We start from the raw sequence: 20,406 nt of genomic DNA, 5'->3' as shown, positions 1-20,406 counted from the left end.
GATGGCTCTGTGCTGATAGAGGATTGTTGGATTGTGCTTCTGGATCAACTCATGGGCGGTGTGTTGCTGTGTGTAGTGAAAGTGATGGCTAATCCTGCTCACGTCAGCATGATCAACTTGTGTGGTCACCTGCGGTCGTTCTACTCTGGAGTAACTGGCCGGCATAGCGTTGTCTGTCCGTTCCTCAAGCATTTTCCGTGTCACGGCAGCGTACTAATCAAGTTGCCGTACTAGCCATGCCTGCTATGCCAGCCAGCATGGTGGTCATAATGTTGATCTGATGATGAGCATATGCAATATGACAAACCCTAATAGCAGCACATGACTTGGATAGCTTGCTGGGGTAGCAGAGGAATGATGCGTACCGTTCGTGTGCCCACCCTTGTCGCCATCATCCTGTCGTAACCGTATGGGCATGGGCGGGTATACAGTGGCCACACCTGGACCTCTGCTGTAGTCGCCCTGGATTACAGCATAGTAGCGGGTTGCTTGCTGCGGCATGATGTACGTAGGCTCGATAAGCGACTCTGCTCTGCGAAAGGACTCCGCGTCATACACACTGCCATGTGGAACAACCTGAGAGGAACAGGGCAATGGAAGAGTGATAGTGATTGACAATGTGTCACTGCTTTCTCTCTCAGTTAAAAGAATTCAACTGCACATACTCGTACATGTATAAAATGTGTACGCTTGTAAATCAACTTCAGGAGCTGAATATGTTTCTTGTCAGTCACTGAAATGTCCCCATCGAAACTACATGACACTCAAGTGCCTGTCAATCTGAAGTGATGAAGTCTCAGATAATTAAAATGCGATTGACATCATTGTGGATATACCCTCACTCTCTCATCTCAAGGGTACTAGAGGTTTGGGACTGAGTTGAGTGTATCATGTGCGTGTGTGTGTGTGTGTGTGTGTGTGTGTGTGTGTGTGTGTGTGTGTGTGTGTGTGTGTGTGTGTGTGTGTGTGTGTGTGTGTGTGTGTGTGTGTGTGCAGTGCTCAGTCCTACCTTGAGAGAGTAGTTTCCAAGATCCATGCGTGATGCCACGCCCTGTGTTAGGTAGAGACCATCAGCTAGGCTGAACAAGGCATGTCTTCTATCGTCATCCAGGGCTGTTTCGTCAAAGATTATCCAGTCTGTACAGTATGTACATGGAGCAAACAGTGAGCAAACAGTGAGCAAACAGTGAGCAAACAGTGAGCAAACACAATGGTAAAAGGCTCAATAATTATTGACAGCTGGAGATTTTCTTGGCAAGAATGTTGGGAATTGCGCCAGCGTAATGTTGATGTCCGCATTGTCCAGGTACAGGTAGCAATGATCAATTACACGGGAGGTGACTGTCAATGATTGTTGATCTATTATTTCCACACATGTTCCAAGTCCCGTGTGTATGATTGTGTCAGCGCGCTCCAAGTTAGTTATATAAATAATCGGCACTCACCCACAGGCCTGTCATATCCAAGGAGGGCATGGTAGACAAATATCCAGAACTGGCTGGGCGGTAATGGCTGTGCATAGCGATACCAGCAGCCGAAGAACACTTCCAACTGGCCCGTCCGACTGCGATCCGGTATCATGGCGCATTCGCCACCTCGGTACGGCACCGCGGTGTTGATTACGAACCCATGCCGGTGCCCTGTGCTGCTGGTGATGTTGAAGATATCGCCTTGTTTCATGTAGACCGTCTCCTCGATGCCTGTACGCGACGGTAAGTCAATGGTGATGTTGTGCTTGGGGAACATGATCCTGGTCACCTCGTGCTCACTGTAGGCGTTGAGTGCGATGAGCGGTGTTTTGGGCTCGGTCGGCGGCTTGGCGTCCGGGATGTGAGGAATGCTCATCAGGCGCGGTGGGAACTGCGCTGAGCCAATGTGGCCTTGGATGGTGACGAAGTGCCGCTTGCCGCCCAGCAGTTTGATGAAAATGGGCGGCAGAAGAGACTCCACTTTCTTGAACTGGTAGACATCGGCCGCCATGCCGTGCGGTATTACCTGGACAAAAGCATGAAGTGTACGGCAAACGTGTTCAAACACAATCATACCCGCCACTTTCATATTCAGTATTGTACTATAGTTGCAATGAAATACTTCCGCATAAAGCACCCCAATAACTCAGAAGAGAGGTGGACGGTTTTAATAAGATTAAAGTACCCCAGATATAACATACTATTTCTCGTAGGGGTGTTTTGAGGACCCTGCATAACGTAGGGGTGTTTTGAGGACCCTGCATAACGTAGGGGTGTTTTGAGGACCCTGCATAACGCTACACCAGTCATTTCAACTAGGATATACAGTACTAATATCTCGGCTATAAAGTACAGATTTGCATGGTCCATGGAAGTACTGTACTACCACTAGGTACAAGTTATACTGAAGAGCTACAATGTTGTAAACATTTTACCACAGCTTAAAATTCCCCAAGACGTTTACGGATAACTTTAGAGTTCGCCATTTCATGGTACATCGGAAAGCATTGAGATGTGAAGTGAGAGTTTTAAGAGGAGTGTATAGAACGAGACAATAACTGGGTGTTTTTAACCGGTTGGATTTTGGACTTTACTTTCTGTAAACTTGATGTGACGGGTTTGACGGCAATAGAAGCTCGGCACTCTGGCGCACAACATTAATTTTGTATGATTGATCACTTTGGTTGCTACAACTCCAGTTGATGGGCTCACCTTCAGTTCATAGCTGCCCTCTGGCAGTAATGCCTCCTGGCCTTTGTGCAGTGAGATGTTGCGTGCTATCCTGTGCAGGCTGTACTCTTTTCTGTACTTGCTAGCGTCGAATAGCATCACATCTGTGCAAGGCAGTGGTACAAATGGACACGCAGACATGTATACACGCAAACACACAAACACACACACACCATGTACCACACACACACGCACGCACACACGCACACACACACACACACACACACACACACACACACACACACACACACACACACACACACACCATGTACCACACACATACACACACACGCCATGTACCACACACACACACACACACACCATGTACCACACACATACACACACACCATGTACCACACACATATACACACACCATGTACCACACACATACATACATACACACAAACACACACCACACACAAACACACACCACACACAAACACACACACTACACACAAACACACACAAACACACACACACACACACACACACACACACACACAAACACACACACCACACACAAACACACACCACACACAAACACACACCACACACAAACACACACACACACACACCACACACAAACACACACCACACACAAACACACACACACACACACACACACACACAAACACACACCACACACAAACACACACCACACACAAACACACACCACACACAAACACACACACACACACACAAACACACACAAACACACACACACACACACAAACAGATGCATACACTCACATGTACAGTCACACACGGCACACCACATGCATGCGTTGAAACCCATACACATTCAGATTCTTGTGCAACTGCAATTAGATTTACACAGCTGAGCCAAACACAATTTGAGTCATCGCTAGACTGCATGTGTGTGGTGTGGGAGTGTGCATATGTGCAAACAAGCGCGTGTGTGTCTGTGTGTATGTTTACCTAAGAACTGTGACCACCCTACTCAAGGAGATGTTTTCTTTCTAGCTGGCGTAACTTGGAGTTCAAAATCAGTTTGTCGCCACTGCATTTATGATGTGAACAGCTTCCAGGACTAGTTGTTGGCATGAAACAGAGCAGTGAATGATTGTGAGAAGTGAAGGTGACAATATGGGCTCATTTCGTGTATTTGCATTTTCTTGTTCTTTTTAGTGATGTTTAAGATCATACTTGGAAATGCTACCAACCTCTATTCTGTATCACCTATGTTGCTATTATGCCGGATGAGCCTCAGGAAATGATCCTGTTACAGTTTTGAATGGTGGCAATTGCATTGTGGGTGATTTACACCCAATCAAGCAGGATATGAAGGATATGATGCTTGATATTGTCCAAGCCACAATAGGCATGCCATCCAGGAAGCCCCATAACTGTGCATGCAACTGCATGATGACAAAGCCAGGTCACCCCGGGGTCACTGGCATCGCGCCGTGTTCGGCATTCCCAGGTGAAAAACGTGATGCAGTACTGCCCTTTCATGTGAGCATCCTCAGCAATAATGAAGTACACCACATGACCGTGGTGTGTATCACAGATTCGCAGATCTTGTTCCCATCATTTTCGGGATGCTCTGGGAAGAATGAGAAGCCATATCCATGCAACAACATCAAGTAGTGATCGTGGCTATCTCCAACACTACACACGTGACCACTCAGCTGCTGAGTTTCACTACATGATTGCAATAAATAGCTACTAAAATTATACCATGGCATGATCTGCTGTGCATGTGGTAACAGACTCGATCGGGACACTCTACCACATATCAGGCCTGTACACTGGTTCTACTGATGTAGTACTACTAGAATACTGCACGTGTCCTTGTAACATTACATGACTTGTAGTTGTACCTACCAGTATCTGTTTACCATGGTTACAGTGCCAACGTCTTCCCAGTGAGATTTGTTACCATGGTTACGCTTGACGTGAAAAAGTCTACTTTTCACAACTACAAAACTGCCGTATGTCTTACCTACTCCGCGAAGAGGCTTGTCTCGGTTATTGGACAGCAGTGCATTGTAGACCATGAGCCAGGAATGCCGCACGCTGAACGTCACGTCCAGGTCATAGATAGTAATGGACGAGTGCAGTGTCCTGCCTCGCGTCTGATCCGGTACAATGAACACCTCGGCATTGTCGGGAATGTGTAGGATCTTATCGCGAACTGTCTGAGAAAACCGCTCTGTGGTGGGAGAGGATGAATGTGGCATTCACATGTGCGCGCACAAACACACACAAACAAACACAAACACACAGTTTTCAGGCATGATTTGGGTCGGTGCCAACAGTTAGTACATCTGCGTTTGCAGCACTAAGCGGGCTTTGCACCCCAATTCCATGAACGCAGATGGGAGTGAACCTTTCTTACGAAAAGAAGTTAGAAGATGTCTTCCGGTTTCTTGCACTTTCATTGGTGCGTGGGAAGTGACCATGTGCCAGAACGGCTGTGATCATGTACCAGAACGGCTGTTAGTAAAGCCTTTAAAACGAAAATGGTTCGGATTTGCAGTGTATTTTTAAAGAGTTGGCGTGTCTAACGAAATCACTTTCCTGCACGCCTAAAAGAAGATAAGGAATAGACCTCATAGGAGAATGTTGTGGCTGGAAGAAAGGACAGCCAGAAGGGACAGTGGTTGTCTTGAGACTGAGCGAGGCACCTTGGCCAGTGAATGGGTGACAGGGAGAGGATGTGTGGGGCGCGCCGGCAGCACCATTACTAGCCACTAGAACGTTCATTCAGAAAGTGGTGGACATCACGCAACTGCATTGTAAATAAAAGGGGGTTTGTCAACTGACAACCGCTCTATTCCCCCTTTTATTTACAACGTTCATGTAGATCATTTTAAAATTAACCTCTACTTCTTGATCACTCAGCTGTTCAGGCACTATACTAACGCTAGCCTTGTCCCCCATGATCCGGTCAGCAGTGTGGTAAGGATTTCCACTACAGACTCAGCACGTGTAAAGCACACTGTTGTACGGTTGTCCCACTGCGCCCAGAAAACATGACCGGAATAGGGCGGAATGCCGGTGGTGGTGTGGTAGTATGACAGGTGGCGATGAAGGCACTTTCTAGCAAAGTGGCCGTACCCTGACTTGGACCTGCAGCTGATGAACTGGACAAGACTTGGGAAAAGACTGAGTATGGCGGCTGATTATTTCCAGTTGTGAGTAGACCGATAGTGTGTGTGCACCCGCGTACCCGCCATTATCGCCCTGCGCAATCACCGGCAGTAGTTAGCATTGGTAACACCGTGTATTGGCGGAGAGGGTCTGCTCAATACCTGTACCAATAAAGCGGCCAATTTTAATGCTTTGTACCTACTTTCTGCCTACTTCAACGTGTATCTACTACCTGCTCGAGCAAGCAGCAGATGCTTTGTGGTTCGAGTTTCGCGCCCTACACAGTTCTGCGTGCCCACGCGTTTATGCGTGTGTATATCGTGTGTGTGCGCGCGTGTGTGCGTGTGTGTGTGTGCGTGTGTGTGTGCGTGTGTGTGTGTGTGTGCGTGTGTGTGTGTGTGTGTGTGTGTGTGTGTGCGTGTGTATGTGTGCGTGTGTATGTGTGCGCGCATGTGTGTACCTGTAGGCTGTAACAGTTATGCGTGCACACGTCCTTTTCTTTGCTCTCCAAAACACCTGGCAATTCGCGTCAGAAAGAGAAATGGAAGCACACAATGGAAATGCTGCGGCACGATGAGGAGAGAGTGCGCATTATGAAGCTGGACAAGATCGTGATGATCCCGGCTAGCTCTTACGAGGTACATGGAGCATGTAGTGGAAACGTACGAGCACAATGCTCTGAATGGGAAAGTGTAGTGTAGCATCAACACTTGAACAGCGTTCTCTTCTTCGTCATCCTGCTGCTGCCTCGTACATGTACTTCGCGTCTCCTCACTGAGGTACTTGTGCCGGTATTACTTTCGGTCTCCGAGAAAGTACTGTAGCTAAGTGCTGGTTAGCTAAGTGCTGGTACAGTGTACAGTGTACAATGTACTGTGTATGTACTGGGTTATTGTCATGACTGTGGTACCATGATGACTATGCTATTGTGTGTCCATGGGCATTGATTTCTGACTGTGAGTGTCATGCGACTACAGTGTGAGAACTTAACTACTTACTTACTGGCATTTAAAAAGGCCTAGAGTACACATTTTAGTACTCCCTTTTATGCAAGTACACACGTGCATGTATCAGGAAAGCCGATCTCCCTGGCCTGAATTAGCAGAACGTAACGGCGTTGGTTCCTAAATGCCCTTCTCCATATTCCGCACCGGTATACCGGGTATCCAGCACTATGAGATGACTACCATCATGAAAATCAGCAGAATGCCCCGTACATTGACAGCGGGAGACAGAACAAAATTGCCTAGAAAACATGATAAGCGTCCAGCTTCTGTGTTCATCACCGACCTGGCACGCTGGAGTCTGGCCCAGGTAGTGCAGTCATGTAGGTTATCAAGTGTGTGGTATACGATGGCCACCTACCGGTAGTACCTGGAAAGCACCAGACTTGCGCTATGAAACGCAATACCCGTGTGTACTGCGAGGAACTCTTCAGCATAGACAGAAGTCAGGATACAAGCCGCTCTTGAAGCTTGTTCAGTTCTCATTATCACAATATCAGTGTCGCCACGAACACAGACAGTGCGAGGGGGCTGTGTGATCACTGTGGTCCAGGCCAGGATGCAACAACACACTGAACAGACTTCGAGGCCGATCCCAGGGTTACTCAGAGTCAACGGATCACACGTCCACGCAAGTGCTGTCTGGTACTGTAGCCGCATGACAACACATGCTACATGCTAGTTAGATCAACAAGGAAAAACACGCGATGGGTCCGGTGCCAAAACTTGCCAGATGTAATGGGACCTTCCACTTCGTTGATACTAGAAGTTGCCGTTGGATTAGCGATGCCCACAGCCATATTTTAAAAGCACATGAGGGGTTTAGGGGGGAGAAGGCCAACTGGGCCTGTGGCTGTGGAGCCACACGTGGACGTCTTCTACTTCAATACGTGTATTTCCTGCTGGTTGATACGCCGTTACGCGCAATGATGTCGCTAATTATGTTAGAGACTGAACGACAGGTGGTGCTTTGCTTGGATCAGTTTTGACACTGCCCTGAGCGTCATTACCTCGTCGAGTATTTGCCAGTGCGTGTGCGCAGCTGTAACTGTTCTCCTCCCAGTGGATGTGTACTGGTTGTAGACGCTTGCAACGCAGGAACAAAACAGCATGATATTCCACTGGTACGGGTACTGCAGTACTGGGGTCTACATGATGTAGTGTGGCAATGTGTGGTAGGACTTGTTCATGGCACATCACTGATTACCAGGTCCTGCACAATAGGGCCATCTGCATCCGTCATCTCGGGCTGACCTGTTCCGTGTTGGAGTCAACTATGTGATCATTGACCTGTACTGAATAACCTCTGCACCTGCAACTCCCGGTGGCCCCCCAGAAGTCACCACTACCATCTAGGCTCCGCTTCAACACAATTGATTTGCAACAAGGTAGGCCCTGGATTCGCAGATTTCTCAATGCCAAGTGCACACCAGCCCGTCTGACCTGACCTTGGTGCTGCAATTTCAGGACCCGCCAATCTGCGTATCGACCTGTCACGGCTTGGTTACGTGAATTGCTCCAGAAGAAGCAATCCAGCACGGGGCAGCCAGACTACGAGCAAAACCTGCAATCGCTACAAGAACTGCTGTCACAGAATCATACAATCTGCGCCTAATGGTACCATTTGTCCCGTGGTGAGGATGCGTAGTGGCGACGGAATTGCCGAGAGCAGAACAAGTCCCATCACATGACCCGGCTGCTAGACTAGAACATACATGTACATGTAGTATACTACAATCATGCATTACTTGTTACGTGTAGCATTAGTAGAGTAGAGTAGAGTAGAGTAGAGTAGAGTAGAGTGTAGAGTAGAGTAGAGAGGAGGGGAGAGGAGAGGAGAAGAGCATGGAGTGCCAGCAGCAGCAGGAAGGCAGCCTTGAGTTGTTGCTTGTGCTGCGGAAGTCCTGGAGTGCTAGGACACGCCGGTCGTTCACCGCCAGCACAATAGCCCAATACCTATTTACATGATAGTGCTAGCAGAGTGCGACACACTGCCTCTGTTCTGTCGATCCTCGTCATCCTTGTTGATCACGTGATCATCTCATCTCAGTGGAAACTAGTTAAAAAAGGAATTGGTAGGCAGTCGGCGGCGCGGCGCGGCGCGGTGAATATTTAAAAAGGTGTAAGCATACACTTCACTACAGACCACGGTGACCACGGTGATCTCTTCTCCTCTTGAGCAGCAGCAGCAGCAGCACTATGCACCACCACTAGTCCACAACTACTCTTACACTGTAACAAGTGATGACAAGATGATCTGCGACTGCACTATACCCCATGAATGTCCGACTGATGATCACAGTTTGGTCAATCCATGCAGATCAGGGATGATACGCTTCCTGCACTCTTCTGTGCCTTAGCTATTTCTAATCGGCTCCAGCGACATTGGCCTTCCGCCAAGCATCACAAATAGCTGCATGCATCTCCTCCTAGTTCTGCGGTGAAGCACCACATCAAGCTGGCTGCACATATCCACTGCCACTGCACTGTGTACATGTGTGGGGCATTTGCTTCAGGCGTTGATCGATGAACACTGGTTGCGGCGCCCGCGGAGCTGAACAGCGATTTTCCGCTTTCTTGACGATCGAGCTCCTGCTCTTGGATGCGATCAGATCCGTTTGCACTTGCCACGCCAATGATGGCAGTTTAATACCTATAAAAGCCATTGTGTAAATGTAGGAGAAACGGCGTCCTTTGTGGTCCTGCCCTTTTGCAGCATCCAGTTGTTGAATACAAGTCGTGTCTCTGTGTGTTGGTGCAATGCTACACTCGTGGCATGCACTGAGCGTTGTCTCGGAGATGGAGCTGAGGTGAGTAAGGAGGAAGCGAGTACTACAACAGCACAAGATAACGGCGAGTGCTGGGCGTTCTCCTGTGCCTGTGCTGGCGGTGAATAAGGCGATCGTGTAACACGCCCAGTAGTGCTAGTAGTAGTGACCAGGCTCGAGTATTAGAAGCATAGTGCAATCATGTACACACTACTACACTAGCGTTCGGTACAGTGACACTCATATCATTAGTCATAATGGCCTAATCCCTGCGTGCCCTTGCTAAGCCATTCAAATGGGCTGGAACGAGTTCAATCTTGACAGGATGGTGGGAACCGCCAAGTGTTCCACTGAGACATCGTCCATCACTACACAGCACATAGCACATAGCCTTGCATATACACCTAGCCGTGTAGCCGTGTTGACCGGGTGAACTGTGGATCTTGGTCGATCAGGCACACCTCACGCTATTGTACAGGCATATTGACACTGTGGTGCACGTCATCTGATCATGTGAATATCTTCATGTCAAAGTACGGGGTACCTGCAGCGAGCGGGGAAACCTCACACAATGTGTGAGTACATGTCCATGGAGATCACAATCATCATGACTTTCATGATGATTGTGATCTCCATGGACATGTACTGCAATGTGCACTCGTCGCTATTTCATTGTACATGTACTACTTTACAAGATGCTCTAACTACATTGTATACTAGCACTAGCTCCTGTGCTGTGCCGACGAAAAACAATCCTTACGTGAACCATAGAATGGGTCACAGTACTATTTTTCCTTATTTCGGCAAGTACTGGTATGGCACTGTACTTCGTCTTGGGGGTGAGACGTGGGGAAACTGCCGTACATTGGATCGACCTCTTCGTTCACGCAGCATGCAACAGACCTCCACGAGTCAGACAGCTATAGTATACACTGGTATAGGGGGTCATTGTACATTGTAGTGGTTGAAGAAGAGCTTGCTCGGTAGATCTACGTGTACGTACTTGTGAACCCGTCTGCCTCAAGTCATGAAAGATACAATAGCAGTACGCAAAAGGCTTGGATCGGCAGGAAGGCTGTCTTCAACGTAACTAGGATTAGAGGTCGGCACCATGCTCTGTGAGGCATCTCCAGTCTCGACTCCACAACTGTCCTGGGGGCAGTATGGTACCTCCGTACCGTCCTTCCTGCCACGACTGGAAAACCTCACAGTGACGTAACAATCATGACTGTACTACAGTGCTGGCAACTGAAATCCGACCCCCCGGGCGGCGCGGCGCGCCGGCCAGGGGGTCGGATTTCAGTTGCCAGCACTGTAGTGTAGTACATATCAACATCATTGTGTGTCCTCTGTAATGTGCACTCGTACTCTGACCCTATGGCCTAGCTCAGGTTATTCGCCAGCACCTGAGCCGAATGGCAGAATAGTGCAGAACTAGAAATGGTCACCACACGTGAGCGCCCGCGCCTCACGCGTACGCCACGGTTACGGATGATCGACTGAGTCGTAGATCTACCAATGACCTTATGTATTGTTGCACTGAGCCTTGTCCATGTACAGGGTCATCCATGACGTCACATGATCAGCTGATAGTGTGATAATGTGTATGATCATGATGTAGTAACGTTACGATGTACTGACTGTTCTTACACGAATCAATACCTACCCGATACAACGAGTGTATGTAGCGGCGAGGCAGGAACATAGCCTGCAAGGCATGGCCATTGTTGTAATGTGTTCCTAGACACGATCTAGGTGATATGCGAACGGACGGCGGATGTGGTCGGCGAAGACTCAATGACGAGGATGATGATGCTCCTCCGCTTCCAATCCTCCCGATGTCCCATGCAGAAACCGTCTCGGCTCCAGACCCAAGTAACACGTCATCAATGTTATTTAGTCACTGTGGACATGAATGGCATCATCAGTGAGGACAAGGACAGTTTTCATTTTAGGAAACAACAACCTATGCAAGAACTGTGTTGACTATGAGTACGAACAAGTGTTAGGCGCTCGGTTCCACACTGACCACAGACACACGGTTACCTGGTCATAGTTCATCATCCTTGGTTCACCTCTCCAGAACACACAGTGTCTTACAGTGTCCAGTGTACCACATGACGATCTTCTGATGTTGTGAAGCTCAACTCAAGGCAGGCCCATGATTCTACTGTACACGTCGTACTAGGCGAATGAGGGTGTCTTTAAACTTTATCCTTGACGCACATGTGCACACCGCGCTTCACGTAGATCTACCATGTGCGTGCTGCATGTGTAGTGTGAAGCATCTCCTCCACAATGACCCCACGAGGGCACGTCGATTCTTCGAGCAATTCCGTGTTTTTTCTCTTGAGTTTTGGTGGCACGATTTCCATACAGATTGCGCTGCCAGGATTCTGCTAGGAACGCTCGAGCAGATGCAAATGTGCTAGCAACACACTGCCTAGTATCATCTTCAATGAAGTGAAGGAAATCAAGTCGTGTCCATCCACTCCAAGGATCCCTTCGGGCTCAAGGACATGTTTCAGTATTGTTTACTGACTGTCACGTACTCGCAGCCCAGTTCTCTACACGAAACTGAAGAGGTCTCTCCAACATACGACTCTAACGAGGCCTGTCATTGCACAGATTGAGGGGGGGGGGCATTGTTGCTAACACAGCTCATGCAGTGACACTGACACCTTCTGTAGCCCTCAGCTCGTAGCCATACTATGTATGGCGATTGGCGAGGCGAGGGACGAGGCAAAGAGGCTGATTTTCTTCACAACTTAACAGGCGTTTCTTGCTAACGAACTTAGACCGTCATAATGCCACTCCTGGATTGATCACTCTCCATCAAGTTATCCTACTTAGACGCCCATCCAGCTAGCTAGGCCAGTCTTGCCTGCTCGGACTAGTCGTAATGCTGGAATACCACATTCATGCTACATTCAATTGTCCCTGTTTTTCACGCTTTTTAAAGCTTTCCACACCTTTCAGGTGTCCTGTATTGGCTTGCTAGACCATACTGCAATCTACCGCTACCCGTGACTGCTAACTCTGGGCTCTACTACTCCTAAATTCTATTTTTTCATTGTCCATGTATGTGGATATCCTCTGATGGTAGCAGTCAGCGCAGTGCACTTGGACATTCTTCTCCGATCTAATAGGGGAACGGAGTGCTTGACAGGTTGAAGTTGATTTCAGCAGTTCTCAATGCGGATAGCACAGTTGTTGTTCGACCGCTATCCAGTCGTCTGCGCTCAGTCTACCATGTTTGCTAGCGCTCAGTCTAGCATGTTTGCTAGCGCTACTCCTAATAGAGTTAGTAACTTGAAGCTCGGTGCTAGCTATGGACGATTATGCCGTTGGCCATGTGCAGCTGGAGAAGGGAACATGAGAAAGAGCGGGGATAGGCCATGTTCCAGTGCATGGGGCGACCGGCGATACGATGGCCTTCTCATGCCAGACCTCCGCCCCTGGGATCTGCGGCAAGACCTCACGCAGAGAGAGGAAAACCGAGAAACGCTGACGCACTCCACAATAAAACTATTTTCTGTTGTTTGTTGTTGCGTATGTACTGGTTTCGCTGTGTACAGTGCACAATCCCGGCCCTGGCATCAGGCATCATGTTTGTAGGCCGCCGCCGTCTTTATACTTCACTTCTTGGACTAGCCAGAATCTGAGTGGTACGAACGAGGCCCTGTACACATGGATTGGGAGATGAGCCCTGCTATTAGAGAATTCTTTTCAGAAAACTCCAAAGCTTTGTGGATTCATACTTTCAGAAGTCAGAACGTGTGGATCTGGCTCCACGTTACGTCGGATAAGGAACATTCACATTGACACGCAGGATCAAAGCAAGACAGTTCCCTGTCAATAGTAGATGGGGCCTGAGGCCCGAGTGAGGGTAACATCTTGTCTGCATGTCTGCAGTCTACTTCAAGCAGTAAGAATAGCGAAAGACACTGTACGACGGCGTACTGATGCATACATTACAATGACGTAATGTTACAACGACTACATTGACTGCATGATTGTACACATCCTCCTGCGATGTACACACGTACACGCAGGTGCCTTCCATGAACCGTTCATGTTTGTTTGCCTGCCGATCTCTAGCCTATGTGTAATAGCAGTACTAGTACTACTACTAGTACTGACACAGTGTAAGAAATGCAGGACTGGCAGGAGAGCTATCTGGGAGGTTCCTATGGCAGAGCACATAATTATCCCAATCGTTTGCATGCTGCTGATTTCAGAAACGGTGTCCAATCATATGCTGGTACATGTCGAGTGCATGTGGCAGGTGCGATCCCATAATGACATGGAACGTATACGGGAGATTTCTCCCTTCAGAAGTCACTCTTGTCAGTAATTTGTTGCCAACAACGAATGGCTGTCATCATTTTTGTCAATCAACGCATACTATTCAGGACCGCAGAGCCATTTCGAAATGTCGTTTTGCATGTATCGGCACGAACGCGATCAAAGCTCGTTGCAGGCAGATGCTCCTAACTGTATCATGTGTGAGGTGTAAAACGGTACATGGACAGGGAGTTCTGATACATTCTTGACGTGCCCCATGATTAGACCTCTTATCTACTACGTGTACTACACTACAGTAGTTACACTACACTGTACACAGATTCGGAGGAGTCCTGAGCTGATGCAGTGATCATGGTGATGGGCTCCAGTAGACTCTTTTTAAAAGCATGCCTGTAAAATGCACATCATCGCAGAGTACTGAGACACATGTAATAGCATGATGGTCCCTTACCCTTGCCACTGGACACGGTCAGGACGTCCTCCAGATCCAGTCCGCACAGTGTCTCCCGGGACTGGCCGTAAGGAATGCGCTCCTCTCTCACTCCCCCGGTCGTGCCAGCGCCAGTCAACGTCACATTCAGCACGTCCATGCTCGGGAATGCGTTCTGGATGACGAAGCGCACCTTGGGGCGGAGTGACGGATGGTCTAGATATCCTCTGCTGGTGCGCTTGGGAAGAGGGTGCTCAGCTTTACCCTTTGGTTGGTCTCGTCCAGATGATCCGCGTTTGTGGCGCTGTTGGCCTCTCTCCCGTCGCGAATGCTTGTGTAATCTTACGCGGCTCTGCAGGTTTCTGGGAAGCACACTGTCCACGAGTTGCAGTAGGTTTGTTTCGGCGTGAATGAGAGCCTCCTGTTGCCTTGGGTCCTTTACACCGTCATCCCTCCGTACCAGAGTGTGGTCCAGGTCACGAGCACCGCAGCACTGTGTAATGGTAGCCATGAGTAGAATGGAGAACGTCGTCAGCGACCAGTGATGCCTTAGCCCTGCAGCCCGCAGTAGCATACTCCCTCTGCCACTCAGACCTTTCCAGGTCGAGCCCGGGTCCGACACTAGCACTGCTACTTGAATGAAAAACGGAGGAGGAAGAATACCCCTTCCACTGGCACGCATGACTACACAGAGAGTGACCGCCAACCCACCACGTAGATCGACGTCCCTAGAACTTCAATAGAAGCAATCAGTGCTGCCTGTGCACTCGCGTATTTCGACCAGTCGACACAGGTACTAGTCTTCACTTTGTTTCCATAGTATGCTTCAAGCTGCACTACGTTCCAGCACACACAGGCATGAGCGGGATAATGAGAATAATACTTAGAGTCGCTTTCGCTTATAACTGATATAAGCGAAAACACAGTCCTCCAATGCCAGTACAGGACTTCAAGTTCAACAGGACCAGGATGGAAATATAGCAGCACGGACGTCCCCTCGCTCTCGTTGCACTGTGCGGTGCAAATTGCAAATGTGTGACCGCTTTACGTGGAGATGTGAAGAAAAGAGGTCGTGAACGCATCGCCGTGCGAATGGCACTGGTACTGCTGGTACTAGAACTACCTGCTATGATGACTCCACTATACACTATACACTACAGTCTCCAGTCGAACCTAGCCATGAGCGGCGTACATACTACATGCCTGGATGATACTACATAGTGCAAATTGCTAATACCAGCATACCGGCCGTACTCTCCTATCCCATCCTAACATTATGGTTATGCCGCGCAGTAGTCCTGGGCCAGCTGGGTGGCCTTCTCCACGATGCTCCACGGGGCTCTCTGCGGTAGTATGGCCGCCAATGAGGACCAGTCAAGTGCCGGCGCCGCTGTTGCCTCTGCTGCTCCTTATACTGCATTACATCCTATCCTGTCCGCACACCAGTGTAATAATGCCATGTGCAGTCTCAATGGCTGGTTATTTCCATGACTTGCTCGGTCGCGCACATTGCCCGAGTGCAGTATTCCCGGATGGTCTGTTCGGTAGACTGCTTATGTAGAAACTTAGAAACTTAGAAAGTGCAGGGCATGTGGGGGTACTATTCCGGAGTGCTGGGCAGGTGGGGGTACTATTCCGGAGTTTCTGATGCTAATAACGTTAGTGGTGCCTGGTCACTATGCGATACAATACTCAATAGTGCAGTGTGAAATGTGAAGTGAGTGAATACAGGTATGGCATCCACATTATCAACGAACACTTGTGGGTGCTTTTAAAATACACCTTTACAAGTCTTGAAACACTACCGTAGATGACTCAAATAGTCGTCACGTACTGATCCATGTCGTGGGGTATCTGGGCCGCCTGAAGTCGACTTTAAGCTGGCAGTCAGTACAGTCATGGATCATTCCCATTCGCACTGCTATTGGTGGTGGTAATGAATATGTAATTGCTGCCTGTCCAATCCATTGCTGTGCTAAGCTGTGCAGTGCTGCGATGGCCGTCATAATTTGGTCTTCCTCAGCGAATCACCAGCGCACCGGCCCCGACGAACAAGACCAGGTGAAGCAGCAAGCAGCACTCTCATAGACACCACAGGCCGCAACGGAAACGACTTCAAACAAGTCAACGGACTAGGCTAATGCATACTGACATGGCCATAGAGCCTAGAGGAACATCAATACATCATGGATGTTTTCCTACAATTCTAGTTGAGGAAATGGAAAAGGGAAAACTCTAATAGGCGTAATAGCATTAATTTTCTTGGCGTTCGTTGGCCGTATAGCGTTAGAACTGGCATGTGTCGGCACTTGCATGGGTATGGTAATAAACCTTTACTCGGAGAGTGCAATGCGTATGTAGTTGACACTTTCCACTCTATCACTATAATCACCAAGATCAAGAGTACATAGCGGCCCCTGGGGGTTATGTACTCGAGGCATCACCCATTGTCCAGCAGTACATAACACTACGTCCAGCAGTACATAACACTGCAAAGCTCACTTGGCGGACGAGGTCGATCTAGAACAAGCTGCAAGGTCGAAGCAGCGAGCTGTCCGAAGATTAAAGTAACCCTGCTGCTGGCCTGGTATTACATGTACATGTACATTATGACTGTACATTGTATCCTCTGTTGGTGCGACTAACATCAAACTTTGTGAAAATTAATGACTCAATCAGTAATGCATGCTCTCGCACCTGATCAACGCTCACATTGCCAGTACTTCGAAGTACATGTAATGTGTCCCAGTCTGACTGACTCGCGTGAGATTCTTTTTCTTCTTCTTGTTTTACTGTGGAACTCCCAACAGGCGTCGACGCTTTTTACAGAGAACCCTAGGAATAGTTTGATGGATGAGCGAAATTCAACTAGTGTAGACATGAGCGAAATTCAACTGGTGTAGACATGCGGCAAGCCGGACTTCCTTACATGCTGCTAGAGTGGAACTTCCCCTTCCCCTAAAGGCCTGTCCTGAGTGTCCTCTCAAATACGAAAATCTCCAGAGGCGGGATAGTTGTTGTCAGTGACTGATTCTGTGATCAGGACGATTATTATTATTATCTTGATTTGGTGTTGGGCTGACTGCTCAGCGTTCTTTTTCTCTCTCTCTCCCTTTCTCTCCTGTCTCTCTTCTTCATCCTTCTACTCTACCTATCTCTGTCAACGCTTATCCTTGTGAGAAATGCCAGCCTGTAGCATGCTGGCTCGTAGTTCACCGACCCTCGCTAAAGCGAGAATTGCAACGTTCAATGTACGCGGCCTAACTTCAAATGTCAAGAAACAACAGCTAGCGAAAGACCTATTGTCCTACAGAGTGGACGTCTGCGGCCTCCAGGAGCTAAAAATTGCTGAGCCGTTTGACAGGTATATCGACGACGGATACAGGCTTGTGGGCTTTGGCCAGGACGCGGGTCACCACGGAGGAATTGGATTCGCCGTGTCGAAATATTTCAACGAATTCCTGAGAAAACATAAAAAGCTGTCGGACCGAGTCGGCTACGCTGACTTCTCGCTGCCCGCAAAGAGCTCCTCAGAGACCTCTGTCGATGTGAGATTCGTTGTGGCGTATGGACCCACAGCCCCGTCGGCAGACAAGACCCCATCGCTGAGAGAAGATTTCTACGACTGCCTCTCTAAAGCATGGAATACTCCCAACAGCCGAACTCTGGTGTTTGGTTTGGGCGATTTTAACAGCAAAGTCGGCACCAGCAAGACGCCCTGCATTGGTCTATACGGTAAAGGAGTGCGGAATAACAACGGCCAGGCGCTAGTTCAGTGGGCAAATTCGTGGGAAATTGTCCTTGCCAACACCCTTTTCCGTTATTCCATGCGCTACAGGACAACGTGGACTGGCTCAGTCACAAACAGAGATACTGGTGTAATCAGCAGAGTATACAATATGATTGATTTTATCGCAGTACCGGCTCGCTGCAGGCCCCTTATCAAACGTGCTCGCTCGTATGCAGGGACACTGACATCAAGCGACCATAAAATTGTCATCGCGGACATGGATTTCCAACGATTGTTCAAAGCTTATCGCTCAAACCCAAAAACAAAGAGGTCCGTTGGTCCATTGGCTGTACGGAGGCTTTCGTCGGACGCCACGGTGAGGCAAGACTACAAAGCAAAACTCAAAGAAAGCGTTTCCATCAGCCATACCAACCCTTGCTCAGAAGAAACTCATAAACATTCTCCATCTCAGAAATGGTCCAGCGCAGTGATTGGCACCCTGAAAGCGGCAGAGAGCAGTGTTGGCCATATGCACAGATCCACATCCGGGAGGTTAACTCTGCCCAACCAGGAAGTGGCACGCCTATCGGAGCAGCAGCGGGAGGTTCGGCTTCTTGCAGAGTCGGGTCGCCACTCCTTGGCAGAGCTAAAGAGGCAGCGGAACCAGATACAGCACAAGATCCGTTCCATTCAGCGGGCGGATGCCAATGAACGCCTCGACAGACTGGCAGAGAAGGTGGAGCAGGCACCTGACTCAGCACAGATGTTCCTTGCTGCTTCGGCCATGAAAAGTGGATCTCAGCCATCCAGTATCATGGTCAGCTCTGCTGATGGCCACATTTTGGCTTCAGATAAGCAGAAGGCAGAGCGCGTCACGGAGCACTTCAAGGATCTATTCTGTAGAGATCAATCAGCTGCTATCCAGAAGCCAGTCCCTCACCGGCTAAGTGTGGCAGTGTCTCCAGCGGAGGTGGAAACAGCGATGAAACGACTCAAAAACGGAAAGGCTTGTGGGCCGGACAAAGTCCCTGGAGAATTACTGAAGTATGGAACATCACAGCTATCCATCGTAGCGGCAGACATCATCAACCAAAGCGTAGCAGAGGGTGCCGACATGTCATCGTTCATCGGACTTGGCACACTGATTCCCTTACAAAAACCAAAAAAACCTAGAGGACCCGTGACTAGCCTGCGTCCCATTGTCCTCCTGAACACCATCCGAAAAGTTTTCTCCCTTGTAGTGCTCTGCCGAATCGCAAAGGACGTTGCTCGTTATGTTGGTCCAACTCAATCTGGCTTCAGACAAGGCCGAAGTACAACAGATGTGGTATGGACACAGCGATGGATTGCGGCCAAGGCGACTCGATACAACTGGGAATGCCACATGCTGGGGATTGACATGTCCCGTGCGTTCGACACGATCGATCGCACCAAACTGTTAGACGTCATGGCATTAGTGACTGGCCCCGATGAAGTGCGCATGATCCAGCACCTACTGTTCCACACACAAATATCAGTGAAAGTAGGAAAGGCAACTGCCAATCCGTTTCTCAGCACCATCGGCACCCCCCAGGGAGATGGCTTGAGCCCTGTTCTTTTTATTTGTTACCTGGAGGCAGCACTGCGCCAAGTGAGAGCAAACCTTCCCGAACGCCCTTTCGCCGACCGTCACATACCCGGAGAAACAGGTTACGCCGATGATGTGACATTGTACTCAACCAGTGAGGAGTGGCTGAAGCGAAGCCTCCCCATCATTAGCGCAGAACTCGGGGATTGGTCCCTTACAGTAAACGAGACCAAGACCGAATTCTTGCATCTGACATCAACTTCAGACTCCTGGCGGTCCAGCAGGCAGCTAGGGTCCCTCATTGGCGACAGTGAGGACCTGGAGCGGAGGAAAGACCTCGCTTCGAGTGCATACGGCAGGATGTATAGCCTCTGGCTGAGGCGTGGGAAGGTCAGTGAGCAGAGGCGCATCCGCCTGTATAATGCCCTGGTTCTGCCCGTTCTTTTGTATAACTGCGGCGCATGGGGGCTCACGGCAGCACAAGCAGAATCGCTTAACGTTTTCCACCGGAAGCAGCTCCGACGGCTCATTGGCATAGTCTACCCAGCCAGGATGTCAAATACTGAGCTGTATGAGAGGTGCAACACGGAACCACTATCTGACATCGTGGACAGGAGAAGATGGCAGCTAACCGGCCATATTCTCCGTATGGACAGGGATGCGCCGCCATGGATCGCGCTGACGGGCTATTTTGCGGGAGATGCCAAGGCTGGGCGTGGACGTCCAAGGACATCCATTGCGACGCGCATCACAAGCGACTTACAGAGGAGGAACATCGACTTG

At 49.2% G+C, this 20,406-nt stretch overlaps 1 protein-coding gene across 1 annotated transcript in view; it reads right to left on the bottom strand.

Annotated features, from left to right (window-relative positions):
- LOC135809356 (uncharacterized) overlaps positions 1-15,437 on the bottom strand; it is a 15,899-nt gene extending 462 nt beyond the window's left edge. The window contains exons 1-6 of the mRNA XM_065322691.1: positions 14,348-15,437; positions 4,666-4,875; positions 2,682-2,803; positions 1,446-1,995; positions 1,010-1,137; positions 1-576 (exon numbers count right to left, since the gene is read on the bottom strand). The exon at positions 1-576 is cut by the window's left edge and continues 462 nt beyond it. Coding sequence (XP_065178763.1) covers positions 265-576; positions 1,010-1,137; positions 1,446-1,995; positions 2,682-2,803; positions 4,666-4,875; positions 14,348-15,008 — 1,983 coding nt within the window. The 5' untranslated portion in view covers positions 15,009-15,437 and the 3' untranslated portion in view covers positions 1-264. The remainder of the gene's footprint in view (positions 577-1,009; positions 1,138-1,445; positions 1,996-2,681; positions 2,804-4,665; positions 4,876-14,347) is intronic.
- Positions 15,438-20,406: the final 4,969 nt, after the last annotated feature.

The sequence above is a fragment of the Sycon ciliatum genome, chromosome 2, assembly GCF_964019385.1.
Source record: "Sycon ciliatum chromosome 2, ocSycCili1.1, whole genome shotgun sequence".
Classification (NCBI taxonomy): domain Eukaryota; kingdom Metazoa; phylum Porifera; class Calcarea; order Leucosolenida; family Sycettidae; genus Sycon; species Sycon ciliatum.
The sequence above is the reverse complement of the archived record's forward strand: the minus strand, read 5'-3'. Positions and strand labels throughout refer to the sequence as shown.